Source organism: Centroberyx affinis, unplaced genomic scaffold (genome assembly GCF_046629955.1).
Source record: "Centroberyx affinis isolate AG114_WGS23_722 - 3 ecotype Tasmania unplaced genomic scaffold, CSIRO-AGI_Caff_v1 ptg001464l_1, whole genome shotgun sequence".
NCBI classification, from domain to species: domain Eukaryota; kingdom Metazoa; phylum Chordata; class Actinopteri; order Beryciformes; family Berycidae; genus Centroberyx; species Centroberyx affinis.
In genome coordinates, this window is record NW_027279933.1 from 753,372 (window position 1) to 776,744 (window position 23,373).

Sequence of the window (23,373 nt, forward strand, 5' to 3'; positions counted from 1 at the left end):
AAGAGGAAACATATACTCCCCTTTTTCACTCTATGGACGACAGTGTTGGTGTGGAAGACACCAATATGAACTGTAATATTTTAAAGGTGAAATTCAGTTTACTCTTTAAGCTTGTTGTGTTCACTTTATAATAGACTAGATTAGATTAAACTTGAATGATCCTCATGGGGAAATTGGGTAAACCTTGCTCCATCCACACAGCACAACAAGGGACTTTAATTTCTACGATCTGGGTCAGGACATAAATGTTAAAGAATAGTTCCTGTTTTTTTATGTGATATTCAGATGGTGCTGTGGCTTGAGAGTAGTCTAAAAGCCAAGTGGAACTAATACCTGGTTAGATTCTCTGATAATAAACACACAAAAGCATCCGCACACTGCCATACAAAAGAAATGGAAGCTGTGGTAGCAACTGCAACATGTCATTCCTGTCAGATAACCTTGAAGCCAGTTTGTAAATTGACAGGAAATTACCACCATTGAAAGAAAGCATTATGTTGTCTCATTTGATTCTAGCAACTCGTATCATTGTTTGCCTCAACAATGTATGAAATATCCACATACAATAAAAACGTTTTACACAGTGACATTTGCAGTCTACATAACCAGTGCTTTTGATGCCTTATCTAGACAAGAGGTTTTGAAAGTGCTGCAGCATGGCAATACACAGTTGATTTTTGCAGAGGAGCTTGATTTATTTATTGATTATTTAGCTTATTTATCATTTTCTATTTATGACAGCAATTTAGAAGATATTCAGTATTAAAAACTACATGTTTAGATCAACCTAAATCAAAAGTGATTTAGGTTGATTTCTGTTAAATAAATTACAATTACAATTACAATTTCACATTTGGCAGACGCTTTTATCCAAAGCGACTTACACATGAGATTTGCATACAACACAAGCAAGTTTCTAGATAGGAGAGAACAACGAGAGTAAGTGCTATAGAGCTAAGTTCTGGTCCAACAGGACATAGGTGCTACGAGACAGTGCAACAAGCTAAGTTCTGGTCCAACAGGACATAGGTGCTACGAGGGAGTGCTACAAGGTAGTGCTATGAGGAATAAATAAATAAAAGGAATAAATAAAATAAATAAAATATTGTCCAAAAATGTGTAAGTGTGGCAACTAGTATGACTTATATTCATGTATCGCCCCCTCTGAATAGCAGTAGAGACCTATTTGATTTCATTGCTTCACTGTCTTGCGGTGAGCAATTGTCCCAAAACCTTACAATTTGTCATTAATTGGTGCTTGTGCCACACACAATGTCATCACCTTACCTACTCTATCTCTAATCCAGTGATGATGAATTGACGACCTGCAGGCCCATCCTTAAATTCATCCCCCAAATTAATGTCCTACTAGTATGTGCAGTAAGAGATGGTGGTGCCAAAACCTTCAACCATGACTGCCTTTATGTGCATGCAGAATGACTGTATTTGGTATTGTTCAAAAGATAAACTCCCTACCTTGTTTACCCAGCTCTGTCCTGTGAACCCATATAGCACCAGAACACCTAGAAATGACAATTTGGGCACTTCCAAGATGATACAGCAGGTACTGTATGAGACTGCAATGTTGTTATACGTCAAAAAGGTATGTATGTAATGAAATCATGAATATTATTCTATTGATTTTCATTTTCACAGCTTTTCAAGACAGTCATGAATAATATATCACCTAGTATCAACTACTTTGTCATAATGATTTGTTGAATATCATGCAAGGTATTTTGAAGGTCTTGTGGATGACACATAAATACATATAGATCTCATCCAAAAAAGAATATGCTGGGAGTCAGCTAGCCACTTGGCTGGCTAGCTAGCTAGGCATTAATGTTTACATCTGATCATATAAGGCAAATTTAAAATTCAGGCATATCGCACATTGGTCTTCTCTGTGCTGTATTTGCTGTGGCCACAGCACGGCAAGTCGTGAGGCCCATGGTTGAAAAGCAAAAAGGGGATTTGTCTGGTGTGGTGGCAGGAGGTTATGCCGATGACTGGATACAGTAAATGAGCAAAGTTGGGGAAAGTTGTGTGAACAGCATTATTGCAAAAATTGGTTAATCAGGAATTGATAACAAAATGCCAAATGTATTAAATGCTGCTAATCTAACCGAAATAACGGAGGCTTTGATTAATTAATATTTAATAGAATTCAATAAAATAATTTCATAACTGGTCATGTAATGTACAGTTTGAAATTATTTTAATTTGAAACTTAGTTTAATCATTGCTACTACTACTACTACTACTCTCATTTATATGATGTTGTAATGCAAGCATTACTACTAGCCTACTATTACTACTACTACTACTACTGTGCAGCAGGTATGCAGGAAGCAACATGCCACAGACTGAGGAAAATAAAGGACAAAGTGACAGTGACATCACCCGTTGACTTTCTACAGGCCTGTTTAAAGTCCAGGAAGTGGGATTTCAGGCTGCGGGCATGTTGTATTTTTGGAGCCATAGTTTGTACATTAGACTGAAAGGGTGAAGCAGGTGGAGTCAGGGTGAAGCCCACCACTGCAGGACAAACCCACCCATATTGTCTCAATGGTTATAAAGCGTGCAGCCTGGAGCCGTTCATTCCCTACAACAGGATTATGTAGACACGCCCCTTTACAGGCTCTGAAATTTACTCTAATATCTTCCTAATGGCACAATTATTTAAAAAATCACAATAAGAGGAGACATTAGAAGAAATGACATTAGCTATTGTGACTATAACTTACTGTATAAAAAATGTATTGACTTGAATTTCTACATAGAAGATGGGGCTTGCTCCCAGTGCATTACAGTGAGGTGGGTGGAGTTTCAAGTTGTTCTGCAGCCAGCCAGTAGAGGCCAGTAGAGGAACCATCTCTCCCAGGACTTCAGCTACTGGCCCAAACTTTCCCCCCTCTCTTTATACCCTCTGGTGCTCCCCAGGGTCCTAAAGCCCTGCCAGCTGCACCAAATTTATGAATAAACATGAGATGGCTGGTGCTTTGTTTATTACATAGTCATGAATGGACTTGGCATGTGGGTTTCAGATCAGTGTGTTAGGCCTACATAAATAACATCTGGCCCGAGAGCCACAACCATCAAAGCTGCCCTATTTATAATAATGTGGCAGTGTGAAAAGCTGACCAATGTGGGAAAGCACGGAGCGCAAAATATAGAAAATCTGATTAAATTGAGTACACGTTGCTCATTTGAACATTCTGTCAACAACATATTGTTAATTCTGCCTTGTTCCTTGTATTGTTTGAAAGACCTTTTGACCTTGTGCCACTTACAGGAAATGTATGTATTTTACAGTCATGTGATTGTGATGTCATATTGTATTTGATTCCTTGATTTGACAATCGTTTTTTTTTAATTACAAATTCATATAACTGGCCTAATAATGCTTATGTGTAGGATATGTGATCGCAATTTAGGCCTGGCAGACAGATGTGTCTGCAACCCTCCTCTTCATCTACATAACTTTTACATCTCAAAATTATACAAACACATGTTCACATGCTTTAGCTTTACACTATAGGCCTAATTGCTTTTTAACCAGCTACCACTGATTGAAAGTAAGCTTAATGTAAGGCAGCTGGCCTTACAATACAGATCTTTGTCCATATTGGAACATAATGTACAGTTTAGGAACAACTATTTTTGTCACTGTAGTAAGTATCGTTCAATATTTTAAATGCAAACTTGAAAACTTGCAACTCTTGTAGGATGTTCTATCTAAAGACATTTCAAGTTCAAGTTTCAAGTTGTTAAAAAGATGTGGATAGGTTACAAAAATCTATGGGCCTATTTGATATTTCCAGTAAACAACGTGGCCTATACTCCATGTTTTAAAATTGCTCCCTATAGCCTACTAAATTGCCATCCTAAATGTCTTAATGCACATTGGTTTAAAGGGAGAGATGACTTGTCTTTAGCTATTGAAGTTCATTAAGGAGGCTAATGCACAGTTTCCCATACTTGTGAATGATGTAATGGTTTAAGTCCGCCACTGAACAGGCTACATTTCTGACTCGCACCCCTGCGCCATGTGCTCCGCCGCCGGTTGCCAAATGATGAGAGGATAATCCTGTATCGGAGGAGAAACAGAAGAAAGAGTGAGTATTCAATTTATGTAAATGGGTTAGACAGACCATGTCCATGTGGAAATGTAAAATGCATGCAAATGTCCTGCACCTAGGCTGCACAAGGTGTAAGTGATATGGAGCGGTGCTTTGGGAATGAAGCGCTGATATATCGGTTGAGCATCCTTTCCCCCGTTGTTGTTGATATCGGCGAAATGCACGCGTAAAGTTGGCTGTTTGGACACGCTCCAGCTGTGTTTCTGGACCGGACCACTGGTGTGTGTGAGAGATGTGATGTGGTTTGGTCCTCCAACCGGTCCAGCTCGGTGAAACGTCTCATAAGTATCTCAATCTGTCAAGCGAACACCACGCGTCCATGCAAGGCTGAAAAAAAGGAGGGGGAACAGCTGAACCAGACAATGCGCTTTTGCGTTGCTTTTATTCCTCTCATACAATTTCCACTCACTATTCAAGAAATGAAGATGTGCCGAAGATATGAGAGAAGAACGCCTGATGAATTGGCTTTTTTCCTGAATTTTTATAGGCGCCGTTGAACACATTGTGATCTGCTTTTATTGAGAACAACAATAGCAATGAAATTTCCACTAGAAAACCCACGGAAACAAGTTAATTGGGACCCAGAACAAGGTTGGTAAATATCCTACTGCTTTCCTATTCTCTGATCACTTATCTGCTTAAGTGGTCTTTAAGAGACCAGTTTGTGCCTCAGATAAAATAAACTGTAGGTTCATTTTTTATCAAGCTGCTCAAACAGTTTTTATGCAATTTCTTATTTAAATAACTTGATTTTGTTTATTTTCATTTATATGCTGTTGTAATGCAAAGACGACCCTTAATACAAGACAAAGCGGTTGGGAGTGTATTTCTTTCTTCTCCATCCTCCCTGTGCTCAGCTGAGCCGGGCAGCGCTGCTGGGAGCGCGCGGAGTCAGGCAGCTGCGTCAAGCCACACAAAATAGACAGAGGAAGACCAGAAGTGCCGTCAAAATAAAAGCGTACAATTTGTCGCTTTTGAAAAATAAAAATATGCTAGTGTAAGGGTAGTGTAGGCTAGTGCAGGGTGTCAAATTACTAAATCCAAAGTTATAGGCTAATAGGCTAATTTGCCAATAAAACGTCCAAATACCCGAATAGAGCTACTAGAGCAATGGCCGATGATGACTGACAAAATAGGCTTGCTGGCTATCTGGCTAAATTGTTGAACGTAGGTCACCAATTGCACTCAGTTTGGAGGGAACATTGGTTCTGAATGTCCCTTGATGTGAATTTGTTTTAGCCTAGTTTCCAAATAAATTAATGGGAAATGTTTGCCTGAACTGTTTTCTACATTATAGGCCTAATGATGTGAATTGGCTTTTTCTAAAAAAAAAAACCAGTATTTATTTATTTTATTTTTCTAGAGAAAATATGTTTCGTTCTTACATTCTTTATTTTCCCTTGCTCACTTTATTATTCAAAATGTTGCAACTCATGTTCGTCAATAAGGGTTTTATTTTGATTGATTTTTTTTTTACCGGAAGTCGTATTTGTTGTATTCAGGCTGGCTTGACGCTGATTCGTTAGGCGCAGCTGGGGAGGTGAACGCCTCCCACCTCTGTGGACCATGGGGAATAACCGGGCAAAGAGCCATACTGAGCCTACGGATTTTTTTTTTTTTTTTGTTTGCTATTACTAGACTTAGTTTGAATTTTGTGTCTTCTGTTCATCTTCCAAAGGTATACACGCCCTTCGGGTTAATGATGCTCTCCCCATTGTGTTTCCACATATACAGCTGGTATTATTGACAAACTGAATATTTTAGTGTCCCAGCATAACTGTGCCACAGTAAATTGTGTGGAGATTCAACACTCAGCATCTCCATCCCCCTCCAGTTTTTGAGCTATGATGGTTTGTTCAACACCAGTGCTGTACAGTTTTTGGCTCCTATGAACAGATTTTTTTCTGTTTGCATATGTCTGAACTATCACAATTTGAACACTTTCAAGACTACATGCATATATTACCTATCTTATCTAAGTGATGGGATTTGTCGTTTTTTAGTTAGGGACATTTGTTCGACATTAGTGCTCCAATTCAACTTTTACACTTCATTTAACTACAGTTCAACTCCTTCAACCTTCTTTCAACTGTAATGATTCACACAAATTTGAACAGTTTTTTCACATATTGTCTGTTGTTATACAGATTGTATGTACATACATATACATTGTTATTGTTGTTATACATATTGTATGTTTTATAGACTACTTTCACTGTTTCACTCTTTCTACTGATACTACTACAACTATAACTTCAGCTACTACTGAAATACTCAAAATTTACAGACATTTAAACTCTTTGTAATGAAATTCAACTGTCTTCAGCCTTCTCTTGCTGAAGCAAGCACACAAATTTTCTTCAGAAAATTTAACCTTTTCTAGTTCTTATCATCATCATCATCATCATCATCATCATCATCATCCAGATAATGTTTAGTTTTCCTCTGAATCTGTCTCATATGGACTCTTAAGTCTCCAGTCAACAAAGCTTCAGTATTCCTCTGGTGCGGCCGGACATGCTCCAGGAAGCCAGAGTAAGCATTGAGAGAGAGTATCCACAGGACTTATCTAATTTGTGAAAATCAATATGAAGCGGCTTCAGCGGTCTGGATACCATTTCAGATTAATGCCACGCATCTCGAGAAATCTGAAACGGAAACCCAATAATGTTAATCTCACTGTTGGCATGCCTATGCTGTGGAATGAGAGCTTTGTGTATCACGTAGCTGCACTGAAAACAATAGATGTGAGTGATGCTTGCAGCTCTCTGACCTACTCTGCTGCTGCTGTGTAGGAATGTAATCTCCAGCACTCATTGCACTGACTGGCTGATTTATTCAATTTCACTCAATTACAAGATGAGATGAAAAGCAATTAATGTCTTTGTCAGGCTAGTTATGGACTTGGCCCGATTTGCATTTGGAAAGGGAAAGAGCTGTACCAGTAGATGTTCTACTGCGTCCATCAAAACGCCTGCACCAAATACAGCACCAGATATTGATATACAGTCAAAGTCCCTCTACTTCACCTCCCACCCCCTCCTACCCACATTTTTTTTTTTTCTAATTCATCTCATGCTCTAAAAATAGCTCGCTGCTGCCCATAAAGGAATATAAATTCAAAGTGCCAGTGTTGAATCTTCCTATGCCTGTGACATCAGTTTGCTGATCGTAATTGATTCAGTCATGATACGAGTCAAGGGATGAACTAACAAGATTCATGGCTCCAGGAAGAGAGTGAGAGGCTTCCTGGATGTCCTTGACTCATCATTGTGTGTGTGTGTGTGTGTTTGTATGTGTGTGTGTGTGTGTGTGTGTGTGTGTGTGTGTGTGCGCACGCTGCTTAGCATATCACAGATCTGAAACCCTCCCACTAAACAAAAGAGTGCCTCCCTTAAACAAATCAATTTTTTTTTTATTCCTACCGTTGGGAGTTGCATCATTGTAGACCACAAGCTCCGCCCACGGCTCTGAGCCACTCAGTGCTCTCCCATTGGTGAGAGGTGGGGGCCTCGGGGGTGAAGGCGGGGGCTCCGAATGGCTTATACAATGCTTGATATATATGAAAGGATCTAAATTTGGCTGCCTCCTTGGCGCTGCCCGCCACCTTGCATGACCTACTCCAGCAAGCATACATTTATTATACAGACCATTCAGAAGCCAATGACCCAAACTGGCACTTATCCCACTCTCCTGTAGCCTATTAGAGAAATTGAATCCTGCTTTCCTGGGTCTTAGCAATATTGTAAGGGTTTGGTTGCAAGTGCTGAGTATTTTAAGCGCTTGTAAGTCCATCTTTCATTTGGTGTCAAAACACAGAATTATTAGTTTTGCTCTGAGCAAAGAAAAGAAATACATATACACATATACGGCGCAAATGCACATATACACACACCACACACACGCATAGGAGGGGTATCATTCTGAAATGCAATACAGATAGATAGATAGATAGATAGATAGATAGATAGATAGATAAAATATGGCATATATTTCCATGTAATCTCTAGGTAATCATTCAAATCATGCCCCTAATACAAAACGGGTTTATTCATTATATTAATTTCACTTAAGAGCCAACAGTTGTCTATATGGTCTCATGTAGTAGTGATTCAGGCAGGAAAGGAGAAAATCTACTTTCTTCATGCTGTGGACTGGGATATTGTTCACTTATGCATTCATCCCACTTTGCTGAAGAAACACTCGGCGAGGTTTCAAGGCGACAGAGAACCTCGCTGCAGGCCGGCTGGTGCAGCTGATGGGTGTTTTTGCTGAGAGCTGTTAGTGCCGGGCTTTGCCGAGAGATCCTCCTATTAGCCCAGAGTATAGGAAAATCAATTCTTAATGCTCCATGCAATGTAGGCATTTTTGATAGATGTAATGTACTTGTGTTTCTGTCCGCATAAATTAGTGTCCCTTTGGTGTTGATTGTTTTATATGGAAATTTTTTTTTTTTGGTTTTTAATCCGCAGAGAAAGTGGCTTAAAGGTGGGAGACAATATTGTAATTCAATTTATGAATTCAATTTATTTAAACTGTTAATGTCAACAATTGCACCAAAGTGGTTATTACAGATCAGGACAAAGGACAGACATGATGATCTGTAAACACACATTAACCCAGGAATTGGCCAAGATGCCCTGTAATATTTCAAAACATTATAAGGCTTATAAAGCCTCAAAGACTGTCTATAAAATAACAGTTCAGTTATAGTTGAGTTGTTCTCATTCTTCAATATTTCTTTCTTCACGTCTTTCATAGCCTGACTGTAAAAGATTCAGCCAATATGTGAGAAATGTTAGCCTCCAGTCATCAGAATCACTTTCACAAGACACAGTTCTGCTGTCATGATGTCCTTCAGCACAAAGATAAAACAAATTATTAACCCACACCTTCTCCTCTCTCCCTCTCTCCCTCTCTTTTCCCAGTGGCGGTCCAGACCAACTTGGTCCCCCCCAAAAAGGTTCAGCCTGGCATGACCAAGTCCACTCTGGTCCAGGCCAGCTTGGCGACCATGCAGAACCCCATGGGCTGCGACCCCAAGGCCAACGGTCACTGCCCGCTGCCCCGCCTCTCCATCTCGTCCCGCTCGGCCAGTGTGGTGGCCAGCATGGACGCCAGCTACGACGGCTCGGCAGCGGCGCTCCACTCCGTGATGAAGTGGAAGACGGTGGTGGCGGTCTTCGTGGTGGTGGTGCTCTACCTGGTTTGCGGAGGGCTGGCGTTCCAGGCGCTGGAGCAGCCGTTCGAGAGCGACCAGAAGACCAGCATCACCATGGAGAAGGCCTCCTTCCTGCGCAAACACCCCTGTGTCACCCCCGACGAGCTCGAGGCGCTCATCAAGGTGAGTCCTTTGGAAGTGACGATGAGAGTTTTTGATTAAGTGAGACATGCATGTGCCTTTTAATAGACTTCAGTAGAATCTTTTTTTGTTTTCTGCCTCCAGCTGCTCTGACAGCCAGGAGATACACACTGCATTTGTTTACATCAGTTGAATCTATTCATCACTGATAGATCAGTTTGTATCAGGGGAAGAGGACAAGAAACAGGAAATATAGAGAATATGATAAATAATATTGAGAGTCGGTTCCATTAGAGGGTGAGGGGGAGAAATTCATGAGAGTGACCTTTATAGCATTCATCAGGCTGGTTTTGATAGATGCAGATGGCTGTTATGGGTACTTAATTCTGGTTTCATTAGCTAGTCGCGTGATCTTGGAGATCATCTGTACTCTGTCCTTTTACGTCCACATTGTCCTTCAACAAATGAAGACTTTAAAGGTCCCATATTCTACACTTTCCAGGGTTTTATTTTATGTCTTGAGGTCCATTCAAAGCTGTTTGTGTGGTGTCATGTACCAAAAACACTCTCAATCCATTTTTACACGTTCATCTTCCAGCATCTCTCTGAGCCTTACCAAGAACAGGCTGTTTCTGTCGCTGTGTCTTTAAGGCTCATTAATATTAACGACCCCTCTGTTCTGATTGGTTAACCGTTTCAAGAGTGAAACGAGAGCCGGCAGCTACAGACAATGACAGGAAGGAAAAAACTGCTCAACCGCTTTGAAAAAAACACTTTGTTAGCCTATTATTTCTTAGAAAAATGATAATGAGCGAACCTTTGTGACGCCACAAAGTTACCTTTAATTCCAAAACGAGATGTCCACCATTGGAAAAAAAGTGATTCCTAATCTTACTAAATGATTGCTGTCATGCAAATAAAACTCATAATGTCATATCATATGTCATTAGCTTTCTAATGGCATTTCCTTAAAAAAGTGATATTTTTATCGATATAAACTGGTGTGGAACACTGAGTAAAAAATTTCATATGACTTTATAGGATTTTATTGCATTTTGGAATAAAACCCTTCAAATGATGGCATATGCTCATGAAATCTCTGGCATGAAATGGATGGCATACAATTGAATGCAAACATGAATGACAAATTGGAACATTATTCCAGTCTTCTTGTATGCAGGTGACCATTTGTTCTTTTCCAAAAAAATAACAGTTGTACATCAGTGCCACATTATGTGCTTCTCTGTGGTAGCTGATTTCACATCCTGATTAAAGCGTGTTGACATCCATATACCACTAATAATCTTAATTCAGCTGAGTACTGTTCCCGCAGTGTTGATGAGTCACTGAAGGGAAATCATAAGAGTTTCAGCTCCATCAGAAAACACACGCCCGCCTGTTTGTCCCCGGGCCGGCTGGCTGTGTTCTGTATGGTTGTTGATGGGTAAATGTCATGGGTAGACTTACAGGCAAGTCCATCCTTCAGCAGAAAGCACAATAATACCTCGAGGGTCTCCATAGAGATACCCATAATGCTCAGTGACACTTCAGATCTGTTGCCAAATATACTGTACACTACATGTTAGTTTGTGCAGTAATTGACCAGAAGTGTTTGTTATGTAACAGTGCATATGCAACCGGGGAGAAAAGGGCAATTAACTGTCTTCTTCTTTAGATGTTTGTCCTTATAGGAAATAAGTTCAATTGTTGTGATCTTTGTCAGTATTAACACTGGCCTGGAGCGAAAAATATTGTGTATTATAATTGAAGCTCTGTATTGATTTTGTTGCAACTAAAGGCCCAATCCATAATCCATGTGTAAACAAATAGTAGCTCCAACACAGATAATGAAAATATAGGAAAGGCGATATATTTTCATTCCCAAATTCATTGATTGAGCTATTGCTGTAAGGGCAGACAGTATGTAGAAGCTAAATTGTTTTTTAAATGTATCTCAAAGTTGGAAATGCTTCTTTACATTTCTATTGTTTATAAACATTGAAGTAAAATAAACCTACATTTTGAATTACAATGGGAAGGGGGATTGGTTTGACCAAAAAAAAAAAAAAAATTAAGTTTCTGTCTGAATGCCCTCCTCTCAATAATGAATGCGTTTGCACCCATAATTGGAATACAGTACGAAATAAATTACAGAGTGAGGCTTTAACAACACCCACACATTTTAAATAATGAAACAAGCTCATGGTCACAGCTGCACTATTGTCTTTTTTGTAAGTTACTAAGGAAGTCAAGTCTTTTTTACAGCCAAATATCAATTTTCTGATCTGAAAACTGTTTGCATTGCATCTTCTATCTTAACAAAGAATTTCGTAGCTCTTCAACCCTCTTGAAAGATGCCGGTTTGCAGAACTCAGTGACCCACTGATACTTACCAATACTCTCCATGAAACGACAGCTACTGCGCAACCAAAAAGGGAGAGACGACAGCTATAAAAATGAATCATTCTATGGCGGAGGGGAGAGAGATGATTCCAGTGTCTGAGATGAACCTGCTGTTGTTAAAAACATTATTGACACCCTGTAAACAGTGACATATACAGAGGTTGATTTAAGGTGGCTTGATGCATTCTGTCTCTGCAAGGTTACACATGTTTATTGTCCCGGACTCGTGTGTGAATTGGACCAGGCAACAAGCAGAACAAGTCAGTCCCATCAAAGCTTGAACACTCATTTCACAATGTCGTCTGACCTTATAACACAGAGCACAGCGGTGCTTCACACTGCCCTCTGATATCACACCCAGGATTACGGGTCAAGAATTAAGGCCACAACATCAAACTTACACGTACACCTGGAGGTGGGATTGGAAAAATGATTTGAAATCTGTTGGTGTGCAGTTGGCTGAGTTAAAAGTTTTGATTTGTGAAGGTGTATGATGATGGAAAAAAAAAAAAAAGCTGGTCTAAGATCAGTTGAGCTCTCTTTTCCAGTAGGGCCGTGCGATAATTGTTTACCCAGCCAGTGATTCCACACAGCTGCACACAAGAAGAGCAAAAAGAAAACAGAGGGGCATCCTTATTTTCCTTGGAGAGCAAGGGTTTATAACATAAGGAATAACTTGTCACCAACAGGAGAACCCAATGGGCAGTGTATAGGAAGCACACGGACATAGTTCCTGGAGGAGAGCATCAGAGGTTAATCAACAGTTTGTATTTGAAGCAAAACCCTAGCATGTGATATAGCTGCCAAGACAGCAAAAAGAGCCTTTTGGAGTAATGTGCTTTCTATGTTGCACATGTTGTATGGGAATAGCAGAGGCAAGCGAGTCACTTCAGTGCCTCAGTGGATCCTCCTGTATCTCTTAAAGCTTGAAATAACCCCAAAGAGAAAACCAACCACATGGCATTTGGTGTGCTCCAGTTTCCACTTGAATGGCTCTATTTGATGTTAGCGTCTTCAACACTGCTCCAGTGAATATCAGACTGCCTATCTGTCTCTCTCTTTCACTCTCTCCATCTCCGCACCTACCTCCGTTCTTTTTTTCTTTTCTTTTTTTGTTTCACCGAAGCGTCCTCGGCTATTTTCTCCCTCCCTTGCGGTGGCCAACCTTTAAGCCACAAAAGGACTATCATGAGTTTGTAAAAATCAATGTCAGTATTTCCTGAAGGAAAGTGTGGAAATAAAAACCTTTAGCATGGTGTGCCTGGGGTCCGTGGGGAATCAATTATTCATTGCACAGGCCAGCAGTCGCAGACCTCACCCCATTAGAAGCAGCAGCACCAGCAGCAGACACTGAATCACAGACAAAACTGTCTCCTGGATAAATGTTCAGATTCAGATACTGTTAGTGCAGGTAAACATGACAGTGTTTCTCATCTCCTACCAGGAACTAACTGAAGAAATAACTGTACAAACTGCTTTTTTTTTTACTACAGAGAGGCAACAGAATTATTAGTCTGTATGAAATTAGTCAGAGCGCTTTAATTACACTACTACACAACACAAATTGCACTTAATTAGACAAAGTATAATTTGCAAATCAGAGGAAACAGTATTGATTTTTCAATTTTCTGAGTGCTGATGGTATTTCAGTACTAAGCATGAGCTTTTATCACAAATTGAGCTGTGTTTGAAGCTCACACTGACAAAAAGCAGTATTTTTTTCCTGCCGTCTTAATAACTGGCCCACAGGACATGCTGCTTCACAAGCACTCCATCAAAGAGTCTATCTGGTCTTCTAACAGGTTCCATAGCCGGGCTGTTAGTGCTGCGTCAAGCCTGTCACTCAGTCGAAGATCTCTGAAACACAGCGGCGGGTGGCAGCACAGCAGTGGTGACTCACTGTTGTCAAACGGTTTGGCAGAGGAGTTGACAGAAAAATGGCAATTCTGGCAAGCATGTGTGTGTGTGTGTGTGTGTGTGTGTGTGAGAGAGAAAGAACATTTATAAGGGCCTGTTTCACCGCATGTGCCGACTTTGAGATAACAGGTCAGAGGATATGTGTGTGTCTGAGTGTGTGTGTGTGTGTGTCAGTCCTGTTGACCCCCTCGTGTCTGCCTCAGTACCCGTGCTGTCCACCCACCCACTGTGCGCCCACATACGCGGCGGGCCTAATTGGCTCTCGTGGTGCCGTTGGGATGACTCACACTGTGGCACAATGTGAAGTCATGCTGTTATTGACACCAATCAAGGCTTGTTTTTTGATGACTCACTTATTGCGAAAATAAACTTTTATAAATACTCAATTTTCTGTAATAAACCTATATGCCAGAACACGCACCCGTCATCGTTATCATCATCATCATCATCATCATCATCATCATCATCATCAGAGTATGATTGTGCTCTTTTGGGGTCTTTCTGTAGGGATTAAAATGGTTGAAGATGCCAATCCTGCAACCACAGACTTACTTGCAGTGTTAGAGCAACTGGTGCTGGCTGACAGGTGGCTGGCCCGTTCTGGCAGAAAGCCTCTCCTTTAGTTGTTGCCACTTGTCTTTTGCAGTCTGGTGAAAGTTTTCTTCATGGAGTGCAGCTCCTCCATGAATTGTGTTCCTCTGTGTGGCTCTGTCCCATGTGATGTCCTCCCAGTTTGTAGTGCAGATACTTTTTGAGCCTGATTCTTGATTGTCCTTATGTGGCATGTGAATACACACACACACACACACACACACACACACACACACATCATGCTGAGATTTTCATATCTCATTTTAGTTTGGCAACGGTTCAACTGATTTGCAAATATATTCAATTAACCTGCCATCGATTAATCTCTCAATTATCCACTGGATCCATTCATTCAACTAAAAGATCCAGAACTCATTACATGAAAGGTCAGAGCAGAATGGACTTATGGTCCATATCTGGACCACAGGGGACAAAGACCTGTCTAGATCACACTTCATCATCTGTCGTTATAAAGCTTGATTATTGCTATCAGTTTAAACCTGAGGAGAAGAATAATTGCAAAGTTTAAACGCCCATTTCAGGCAGGAGAGTTTCTCCATTTGTTTATGAATGCAATCGTGGTGTAAAGTAAAACTTTCACCTTTGAACATGCCAGTACACTATCAATGAATTGTTCGTACAAATTCAAATGTCAAAATGTTTTGACATTTTTTTTTACAGTATTTGAGAACCTGGATCTGCTTGTGAGAAGCTGGGAGGTCAGTGGTACCACCTGTAATGCTACAAGCTGGATAGGTAAAGCTGTAGCTGTAGATCTAGGAGTGGTGTTAGTTGTGCTGTTGAGAGGAAAGCACTGACACTGTATCACGGGTCACATGAGGATGGGTGAAGGAGGGAGAGAGAGCCAGGCACCATGCTGGCTGAGTAAAGTCTCCTGCTGTGGGGTAGAAAGACACGCTGAGAGGATAAGGATCTGCAGTAAGTTAGCCTCGTCTCTAATGATCCTGCAGCGCAATGTAAGAAAACACAGATGAACTAAGAGCCAGTCAAGAGCACTTAGCAGTCTTAGTAGTGATTATGTGTCAGTAATGTCTGTTTGCTGATTCTTTTGTGTGATCAAAATGTAAAACTGAATCTGAAACAAAAACCACTGGTGCCATCCTAATTAACATGCAACAGCACAAATCAAACTCATCATCCTCGTGCCTCAGAAGTGCAAATTTAGAGTTTTGCACATCTCTAATGCAGCATGATGCCGGCTGTGAAAAAACGGGAGACAAAAATAGACTTCCTCATAAAGTATTCAGATACAGTGTAAGGCTATTTATGGTTCTCTCTTGACTCCACAATTGGGTTATTTTGGAATTTATTTTATAATTACTGCTTTGATATTTCCCCTGTAATGTAGCTGTGTCTGCTAAAATCAGTGAAACAACATCACTATAATTGACTCATTTTAGATACAAAAATCAGCCTCATTAAGGAGGCTACACTGACTGAGCTTAGGTAATGTGAATCTCCATCACATGCAAGATTATGAGAGGGCTAGAGGGCATGTGCAGTGATGTGTAGCACTGGTCCTCCACTCTGTCTCCTTTTAAATATATGTCATGAGAATTGATACATTATTCATTAGGGACAAACATCACACAAGCTAACAGTATGGACAGGTTGGGGACTGCTCTGACTGAACAAACGTATATCCCACCAAAAATGATAGTAAATGTATTGCAGCAGTTTATTTCAAAAGGCCGCCCTCACAATGTCTTTGTGTCAGCAGATTTATTTGAGACCAGGGAAAAAACTGTAATATAAATTTCCACGGGGATATGGAATTGCACGGTTTTCTCATGAAATGCTTATTGTTTGAGTGAGCCCATAAAGACTGAATTTAGAGAGAATGCAAGATATCGGATTCAGATTTTTATGGCTACATAATAGTGTACAGAAGGAGATCAATGAGAATAATGATGATGCAGTAAATGCAGAGGACTGTGGCTGGCTGATGTTTGCCCTCCTCCAGACAAGCTGGGGATAAAGAAAAGCAGAGAGGCTAAATAAAGGTTGACACTGAAGAGATGAGGAGATAAAGGTTTTCTGGCAGCAGGTGACTGTCTCTGTGGATTTGTTCTGGAGTAAATTGAAAAAAAACAAGCAAACAAAAACATGAAAATCGGGTCAGAATGCTGAGTGGAGAAAATGCCATTAAACAGACCTTTCATTAGTCATTCATGCACATGTCCACAGGAATGTTAAAGAGGTTCACATAGGCTTTGCGGTATGATGATTGATTTTTTTTTTTATATGTGACCTTTGCGCATATTACCAGAATATTTACGGTCAAAAAGTAGTCAACGTCATACAACATTTTATGTATTTTTTTGTCAACTAGAACTATTACATAGGTGATGAAATACAAAAAACTAAAAGATTGTGCTTTCTTTTTTATATGTGTAAATCTATCCACTTAGCTCCATGACTCATTTCCTGTGATATTATGGGCTTATCACAAGAAGGGGTGGGGGGGTATTCAGTACTCCATATATCCTACATTCCCACTGTTCCTCTTCTCCCATTTTGCATGACTTTCCCTAATGCGCTCTTCTTCTGTCCCATTCTCTCCTCTCTGTTATCAGCCGATGACCTTGCAGGTTGATCTGGAGATAGTCACAGTCAATCCATCATCAGTCACCTCACGTGTGTTATGTAACCAGTAGCTTGGGTCACACACACACACACACACACACAGACACACACATAAACATGGACAGGAGGTGGTTTAACGTGCTGGCTGTCTTCACGCCATGATGACTTTATAGTGTGAATTAAAAGCAGACACGTGTTTTTGTTGTCTTGCCATCAGCTGAGCTGACATGCAACCCTAACACTGTATTCTTCTGTTTATGAGACCTCAACAGGCAAAACACAACAGTCAGGTGCTTCGACTGTATGTGTGCTTCTAGTACTGAAAATCATTTCACAATTACACTTATTTTGACTCTGCTCCCATAGTACCTCTACTACTGTATATCTACCTTTTAACCTAACCTAGTGTTTAGAGACCTGGATGTCTCAGGTTCAAGCGCCTGGAAGCATCTGCCCTGCTGAAATGTCCTTGAGCGAGTCTGTCAATCCCCACCGGATCCAGCAGTGTTGTTCTGCAGTCGACTCCGCACTTCACCTCTCTGGAGGGAAGACAAAAAGAAAATTTGCCTACAGGGATCAACAATTTATTATATTATTATTTACAAATGTTCTTTTTTTCAGCATGCCATAGATGCTGTGAGTGCCGGAGTCAGTCCAATTGGAGACACGTCCTACAATTCCAGTTACTGGGACCTGGGCAGTGCCTTCTTCTTTGCTGGGACTGTCATCACAACTATAGGTAGAGTTAAAAGAAAACTCCGCTCTCATGTACTCTTAGACTGTCATATACCATCAATCTTGTGATAAAGTGTTTGTTTTTTTTCTTTCTTTTTTTTACCCACTTTGCTTCAACCTGCTCTGTTTACCTCTACTTCAGTTAGTGATTTCCTTCATTTCCCAGAATGCCTTTCGACAACCCCCAGAGAATGGGTGTGAACTTGTTGCATTCAGCTGTGGGTTTTTTCTCTGTAGATGGAGAGAGCAACACTAGAGCTCCCTTGCTCTTACAATGCAATCAATAACACTATTACTCTGCACTATCGCTAATTTTCTGCTATCAAACTCCATTGTAGCTGAACTGGAAATATCTCAACATGACATCATGTTGTCTGTTTGGCCAGTTATCTACAGGGATGAGAAAAATACACCACCAGATAACAAAATGGGCCCAGAAATGCGAGGTACATCGCCAATAACTATTTTGAAACAGTGTTAAACGTGTTAGGGTGGATTTTTCCTTTCAGTTTGGCTTTCTCTCACTGCAAATACCATAAATTCAGACTCGTATAACCAGCCGCACCCTCCTCCCTCTTATTGACACCCTCAGGTGTATTTGACGAATCCCTTTGCCCTCATGAGGCGGTGTTAAAATGATGCAAAGCTCTAGCACATGGGATTTAACTATCTGTGAAGAGCAACATTGTAGCTGCTTAACCAACCAATACAACAATATATTGCTGACACACGTTATTCTACTCTGTCAAGGTGTAGCTTCAGTAATACACAAGACCTCTACATGTTTTTCTCTCTTCCCGTTTGCCCTCAAAAGCCCCTTTGCCTTTTGCAAATATTGTAAATAAAAGTTTATTTTTAATTGACTTGCCTTGTTAAATAAAGGTTAAAAAGCTTTGATCAAAAGAAGCTGTTTATATTATTATTCAGTAAAAATTATTTTTTTGCTTACTTTGGTTTCATTTATTAGGCATAATTTCAACATCAAAAGCTGATGCATTACATTTATATACCCTCCCCATTAGCCATTGTCCAGATTTAATTGACTGGGAAAAAGCAATATTCCTGACCTGCTGTTATGTTGGAGCCCAGAGATTCATTCATCTAAGCACTCGCTAATATGCTGCGGCCCATCCGGCTTCCTTTCAGTACGCTGCAAGGCAGAAACTACTTTCAGACCAATTTCAGTGGCGGCACTCTCCTCTCATCATTAATTTCACTGTCCCGACAGACAATTATTTTATAATATCGAGAGTTAGAATACAGCAACTAAGTCATCTAGTTTAAAGCTGAAATATAAAGACCCTTCATTAAGAGGGCACTCTACAAATATTCTGTTCTCTAGACATGCTCATATTAGTTTTAATGAAACTGTTTCTGTCTTTAAAATCATATGTGGAATATAATGTAGCAATACAATTCTTCTTGATTTGAGAACATCATAAGGATAATGAGAGAATGGATGAAAGGAAGTCGTCAGAGGAATGTTATTCCTTCCTTAATATACAGTTATTTTGCTTTCCATAGTGGGTTGAAATATAGGAGCTGGCTACGGTTATGCTTTGTCCCCTATCTCCCTTGGCTTCTTCATTGTATCTGTGTCACTGCAGGGCCGTAATTAATGTAATTTTCTCTAAAGGCAACCTAATTATTGTCTCTCTAAGAGCTTATTTACCTCAGACTCCTGCTCCAAGAACTCAGAGGCATTACATAAGAGCTTTGATTGCTCGGGTTGCATAAGAAAGTCTTGATTATCTTCTTCTGCTTCTCGTCTTACTCTTATTACTTCACCTCCTCTACCTCAACCTCCTCCTCCACCACCTCTTCTTGGTCCTCCTTCATGTCCTCCTTTTCATGTTTTTTCTCCACTCATTTTCTTCTTCTTCCCTCTCCTCCTACTCCTCCTCCTCCTCGTCCTCCTCCTCGTCCTTTCCTTGTCTGACAGGTTATGGAAACATAGCTCCAAGCACAGAGGGCGGGAAGATCTTTTGTATCCTGTATGCCATATTTGGCATCCCTCTGTTTGGGTTCTTGTTGGCGGGGATTGGGGACCAGCTGGGGACCATCTTTGTGAAAAGCATCTTGAGAGTTGAGAAGATATTCAGGGTAAGTATCATACCGTATTGTTATTGTTTGAATGCACAAAATAAAATTGTGTAAACAGCTCCAATATGCTCCCCACTGTGACAAGCCAAGTATTATCTCAAAGCTATTACAATCCCATTCACTGTAAATAGCAAGCTACCTGTGATTCAGCCTTTTTCTTCGCACAGTCTGAGCAGAGAGGGTTGTAGAGATTAGGCGGGACGGCTTTGTTGTCAAGGCCAGGTGTGTTTGATGGAGTCTGGAAGAAGCAGAGGGATCACAGACAGAGAGTCAAGAGACTGAAGAGCTTGGCTGGGCAGCAGATGAGCTCTGGCTGGGGGGCCTCTTTACACTACAAATGATCCAGGAGCTTGAGTTTCTGTGGCAAAAAGAAGGATTTGCCAATTAGGTTACCGCTATTAAGATTTATTAAAATCAGAAAGGAAATGTCATGACCACAAATGTGATCTTACCCTCCACACCCCAACCCTCACCCCCCTCCTAAAAAAAAGGACCACAATGGAAATAAGACTTTGGGCTTTATTGTGTTTTTATCCTTCTGATGATTTCTGTATCTGGGGCATCCCTGGCGAGAGGGGCCACTTGTATTTTAATGATCAATAAAGAATTTGAATCAATCAATCAATCAATCAATCAATCAATCAATCAATCAATCAATCAATCAATCAATCAGTAAATCAATCAATCAATCAATCAATCAATCAATCAATCAATCATCTTGTGGCATAAAAAAGTCCAAATCCAGGCACTCATGTTGGTTTGACAGATAAAAAGTCTTTAATTGGAGAAGGCTCAGACATTAAACAACACAGTCTGTGCCTTCCTCTGGGTGTTAAGTACACATAGCATTCACACAAATAGACCTTTCATGTATTTTTTCTCTTTGTTCACTGCGAGCATTAGCCAAATCATTATTGGCTGTCTTAGTGTTTCATTAAGCCATAACAATGTCTCTGAGCTTTGTTAATCACAGCATCTTCCACAAGTATTGTTTCTATGATGTTTTTTGTTATTTGCTTGCCTGGTCCAATTCTCATTACTTGTCCTGTTTTGTTTTCTCAGCAAAAACACAAACAGATCAGCCAGACTAAGATCAGAGTGACGTCCACCATCCTGTTCATCCTGGCTGGCTGCATTGTGTTTGTCACCATCCCTGCTGTCTTCTTCAAACACATTGAGGGCTGGACCGCACTGGAGGCCATCTACTTTGTTGTCATCACTCTCACCACAGTGGGAATAGGAGACTATGTGGCAGGTATAAGGATGGCTGTTCACTGTGTATGTTGCTGTTTTGTAGAAGGTTTAATTTGATGGCTAAAGCCACATGCATCTTTGGTCAAATTTAATTTGCCTGTACTCATTTCTGCATTTACACTGTATTAATGCAATGTGATACAGTAGTATTGGTCTATCTGTCTACCTGTCTGCATGTCTTTATATCTGTTTGTCTGTCTATCTATTCGGGGCTCAAACTGGCACTTACCCAACTATATGGTTTATTAGATAAATTAAATCCAGATCCCCTGGGAAAGAGGGTGACCAATATATGTTGTGTATACACACAGCATTTCAGAATTGACCTTATTCCTGTGGCGGCCATTTTGAACTTACGTCACACTCAGGATGGGAAACTCAGAGGACTGGCATATAGATAAAACTAGCGTTATTTCAACACATAAGTGAAGACTTAAGATTGACCTAACAGTTATCAAGTTAGTTAGCAATCTCAGGAATTACAACTACAAGGACTGCTTGAATTAACCAACTTAGCTTACTTACTTGCTAGTATTAGCTTAATATATGAACATCTATCTATCTATCTATCTATCTATCTATCTATCTATCTATCTATCTATCTACCTACCTACCTACCTACCTACCTGCCTACCTGCCTACCTACCTAACCTAATTTTTTGACCATATGATTTCTCCCCTCACTTGCAGGTGGGAACCGCAGGATCAAGTACATGCAGTGGTACAAGCCGCTGGTATGGTTCTGGATCTTGGTGGGTTTGGCATACTTTGCGGCGGTCCTGAGCATGATTGGAGACTGGCTCCGAGTGCTTTCCAAAAAGACCAAAGAGGAGGTGGGGTTCATTTGATTACACCGTCCGTTATTACATTAGTGCAGTGGAAAATAAAAGGTCACTCAGCTGCTGCCTCCCTTCTTATGCCTGCTTAGTGCCTTGTCAGGAGCCCCAGTAGCTGTTTTACTGTATGCCCAGACAGATGTAAGACTCCAACTTATTGATCCTCTCACGCAGTGTGGAAAAGGATGTATAGTGTTTCAGCATAGGACTTGTGATTGTCAGCACTGGTAGATGTTGAGATTTTCTACCTAATGCCTATCCTGTAGTTTCAAATATATCTAAAAGAAATATGGCACCCAATTTATCACTTTTCTGCCATTGTAACTAACAGGTGACGGACAATTCCTTTGCTATAATGGTGTAGGATGACATTGTCCATAAGTGCTGATTTGGAGACAGTTTTTCAATTTTCCAACTAACGTTAGTAAATGGGGCAGAGAAGCTGAATCCTAGTCTGTGTTCAAGGACATGTGAACTGCTGGCCTGTCATAACATTGTTGTAACAATAGATGAACACGATGCTAATGTCTTGCTACAGCATATTGCACCACATAGTTCTGATCCTTTCCTTATTGCCTTCTTGTCACAGGTTGGGGAGTTTAAAGCTCATGCAGCCGAGTGGAAGGCGAACGTCCGCGCAGAGTTCCGTGAAACGCGGCGGCGCCTGAGCGTTGAGATCCATGACAAGCTCCAGCGGGCCGCCACCATCCGCAGCATGGAGCGCCGTCAGCTGGGCCTGGAGCAGCGAGCCCACTCCCTGGACATGCTCTCCCCAGAGAAGAGGGCCGTGTTCGCCAGCCTGGACGCCGGTCGCTTCAAAACCTCCTCCCAGGAGAGCATCGACACCAAGCTGAACAACCTGAGGCTGAAGGGGGCCTGCTGTGAGCCGTACGACCATCAGGGCAGCGAGCAAACGCAACAGACGGCGTCGTCATCCGAGGAGAACCTCTTCAACCTGCGCTTCGGATCCCTCACCAAGCTGGCCAAGCGCAACAAGAACCGCGATATGAGGAGGAACATTCCTGATGACGTTCGACGGATGTGTGACGGCATGAGCGGTGGCAACACCATGCTGGGGGAGGAGAGGAGGGAAGAAGAAGAAGGAGAAGGAGATGGGGAGCCAGATGAGGAAAATGGAGAAAGGAAGGAGGGAAACACTAGTCTGACAAATCTGTCGCAATATGCAGTGGAGCGCAGCAAGTTGAATGGGTTCATACCAGTGCAGGCCAAAGAGAGAGAGAATGAGCAGGTATTGGGTGGAAGAGAGCCGCAGACAAGCCCAGCGGTGTAGAGAAAGAGAGAGAAACAGAGTGAGAGATACAGAGACAGAGAGAAAGAGAGAGCGCACGGCCCTTTGAGATGTCAAGAAATGTGCCTTTCTGTTTCCTATGCCTAGATTTGGGACTGCTCTGAGGAAATTCAGTCACTGTGCCATAGCCATGGGAAGAAAATGTGTTGCCAAAAATTAAAGAAAGGGAAGAGA

The 23,373-nt window shown here is 41.0% G+C and overlaps 1 protein-coding gene across 1 annotated transcript; it reads left to right on the forward strand.

Annotated features, from left to right (window-relative positions):
* Positions 1-4,605: 4,605 nt before the first annotated feature.
* kcnk10b (potassium channel, subfamily K, member 10b) lies at positions 4,606-23,181 on the forward strand. The gene is made up of 7 exons (XM_071526776.1): positions 4,606-4,733; positions 9,071-9,486; positions 17,584-17,701; positions 19,640-19,800; positions 20,863-21,055; positions 21,745-21,887; positions 22,480-23,181. Exons 1-7 carry the CDS (start codon positions 4,679-4,681, stop codon positions 23,179-23,181), a joined length of 1,788 nt encoding a protein of 595 aa, XP_071382877.1. The 5' UTR covers positions 4,606-4,678.
* The last annotated feature ends 192 nt before the right edge of the window (positions 23,182-23,373 follow it).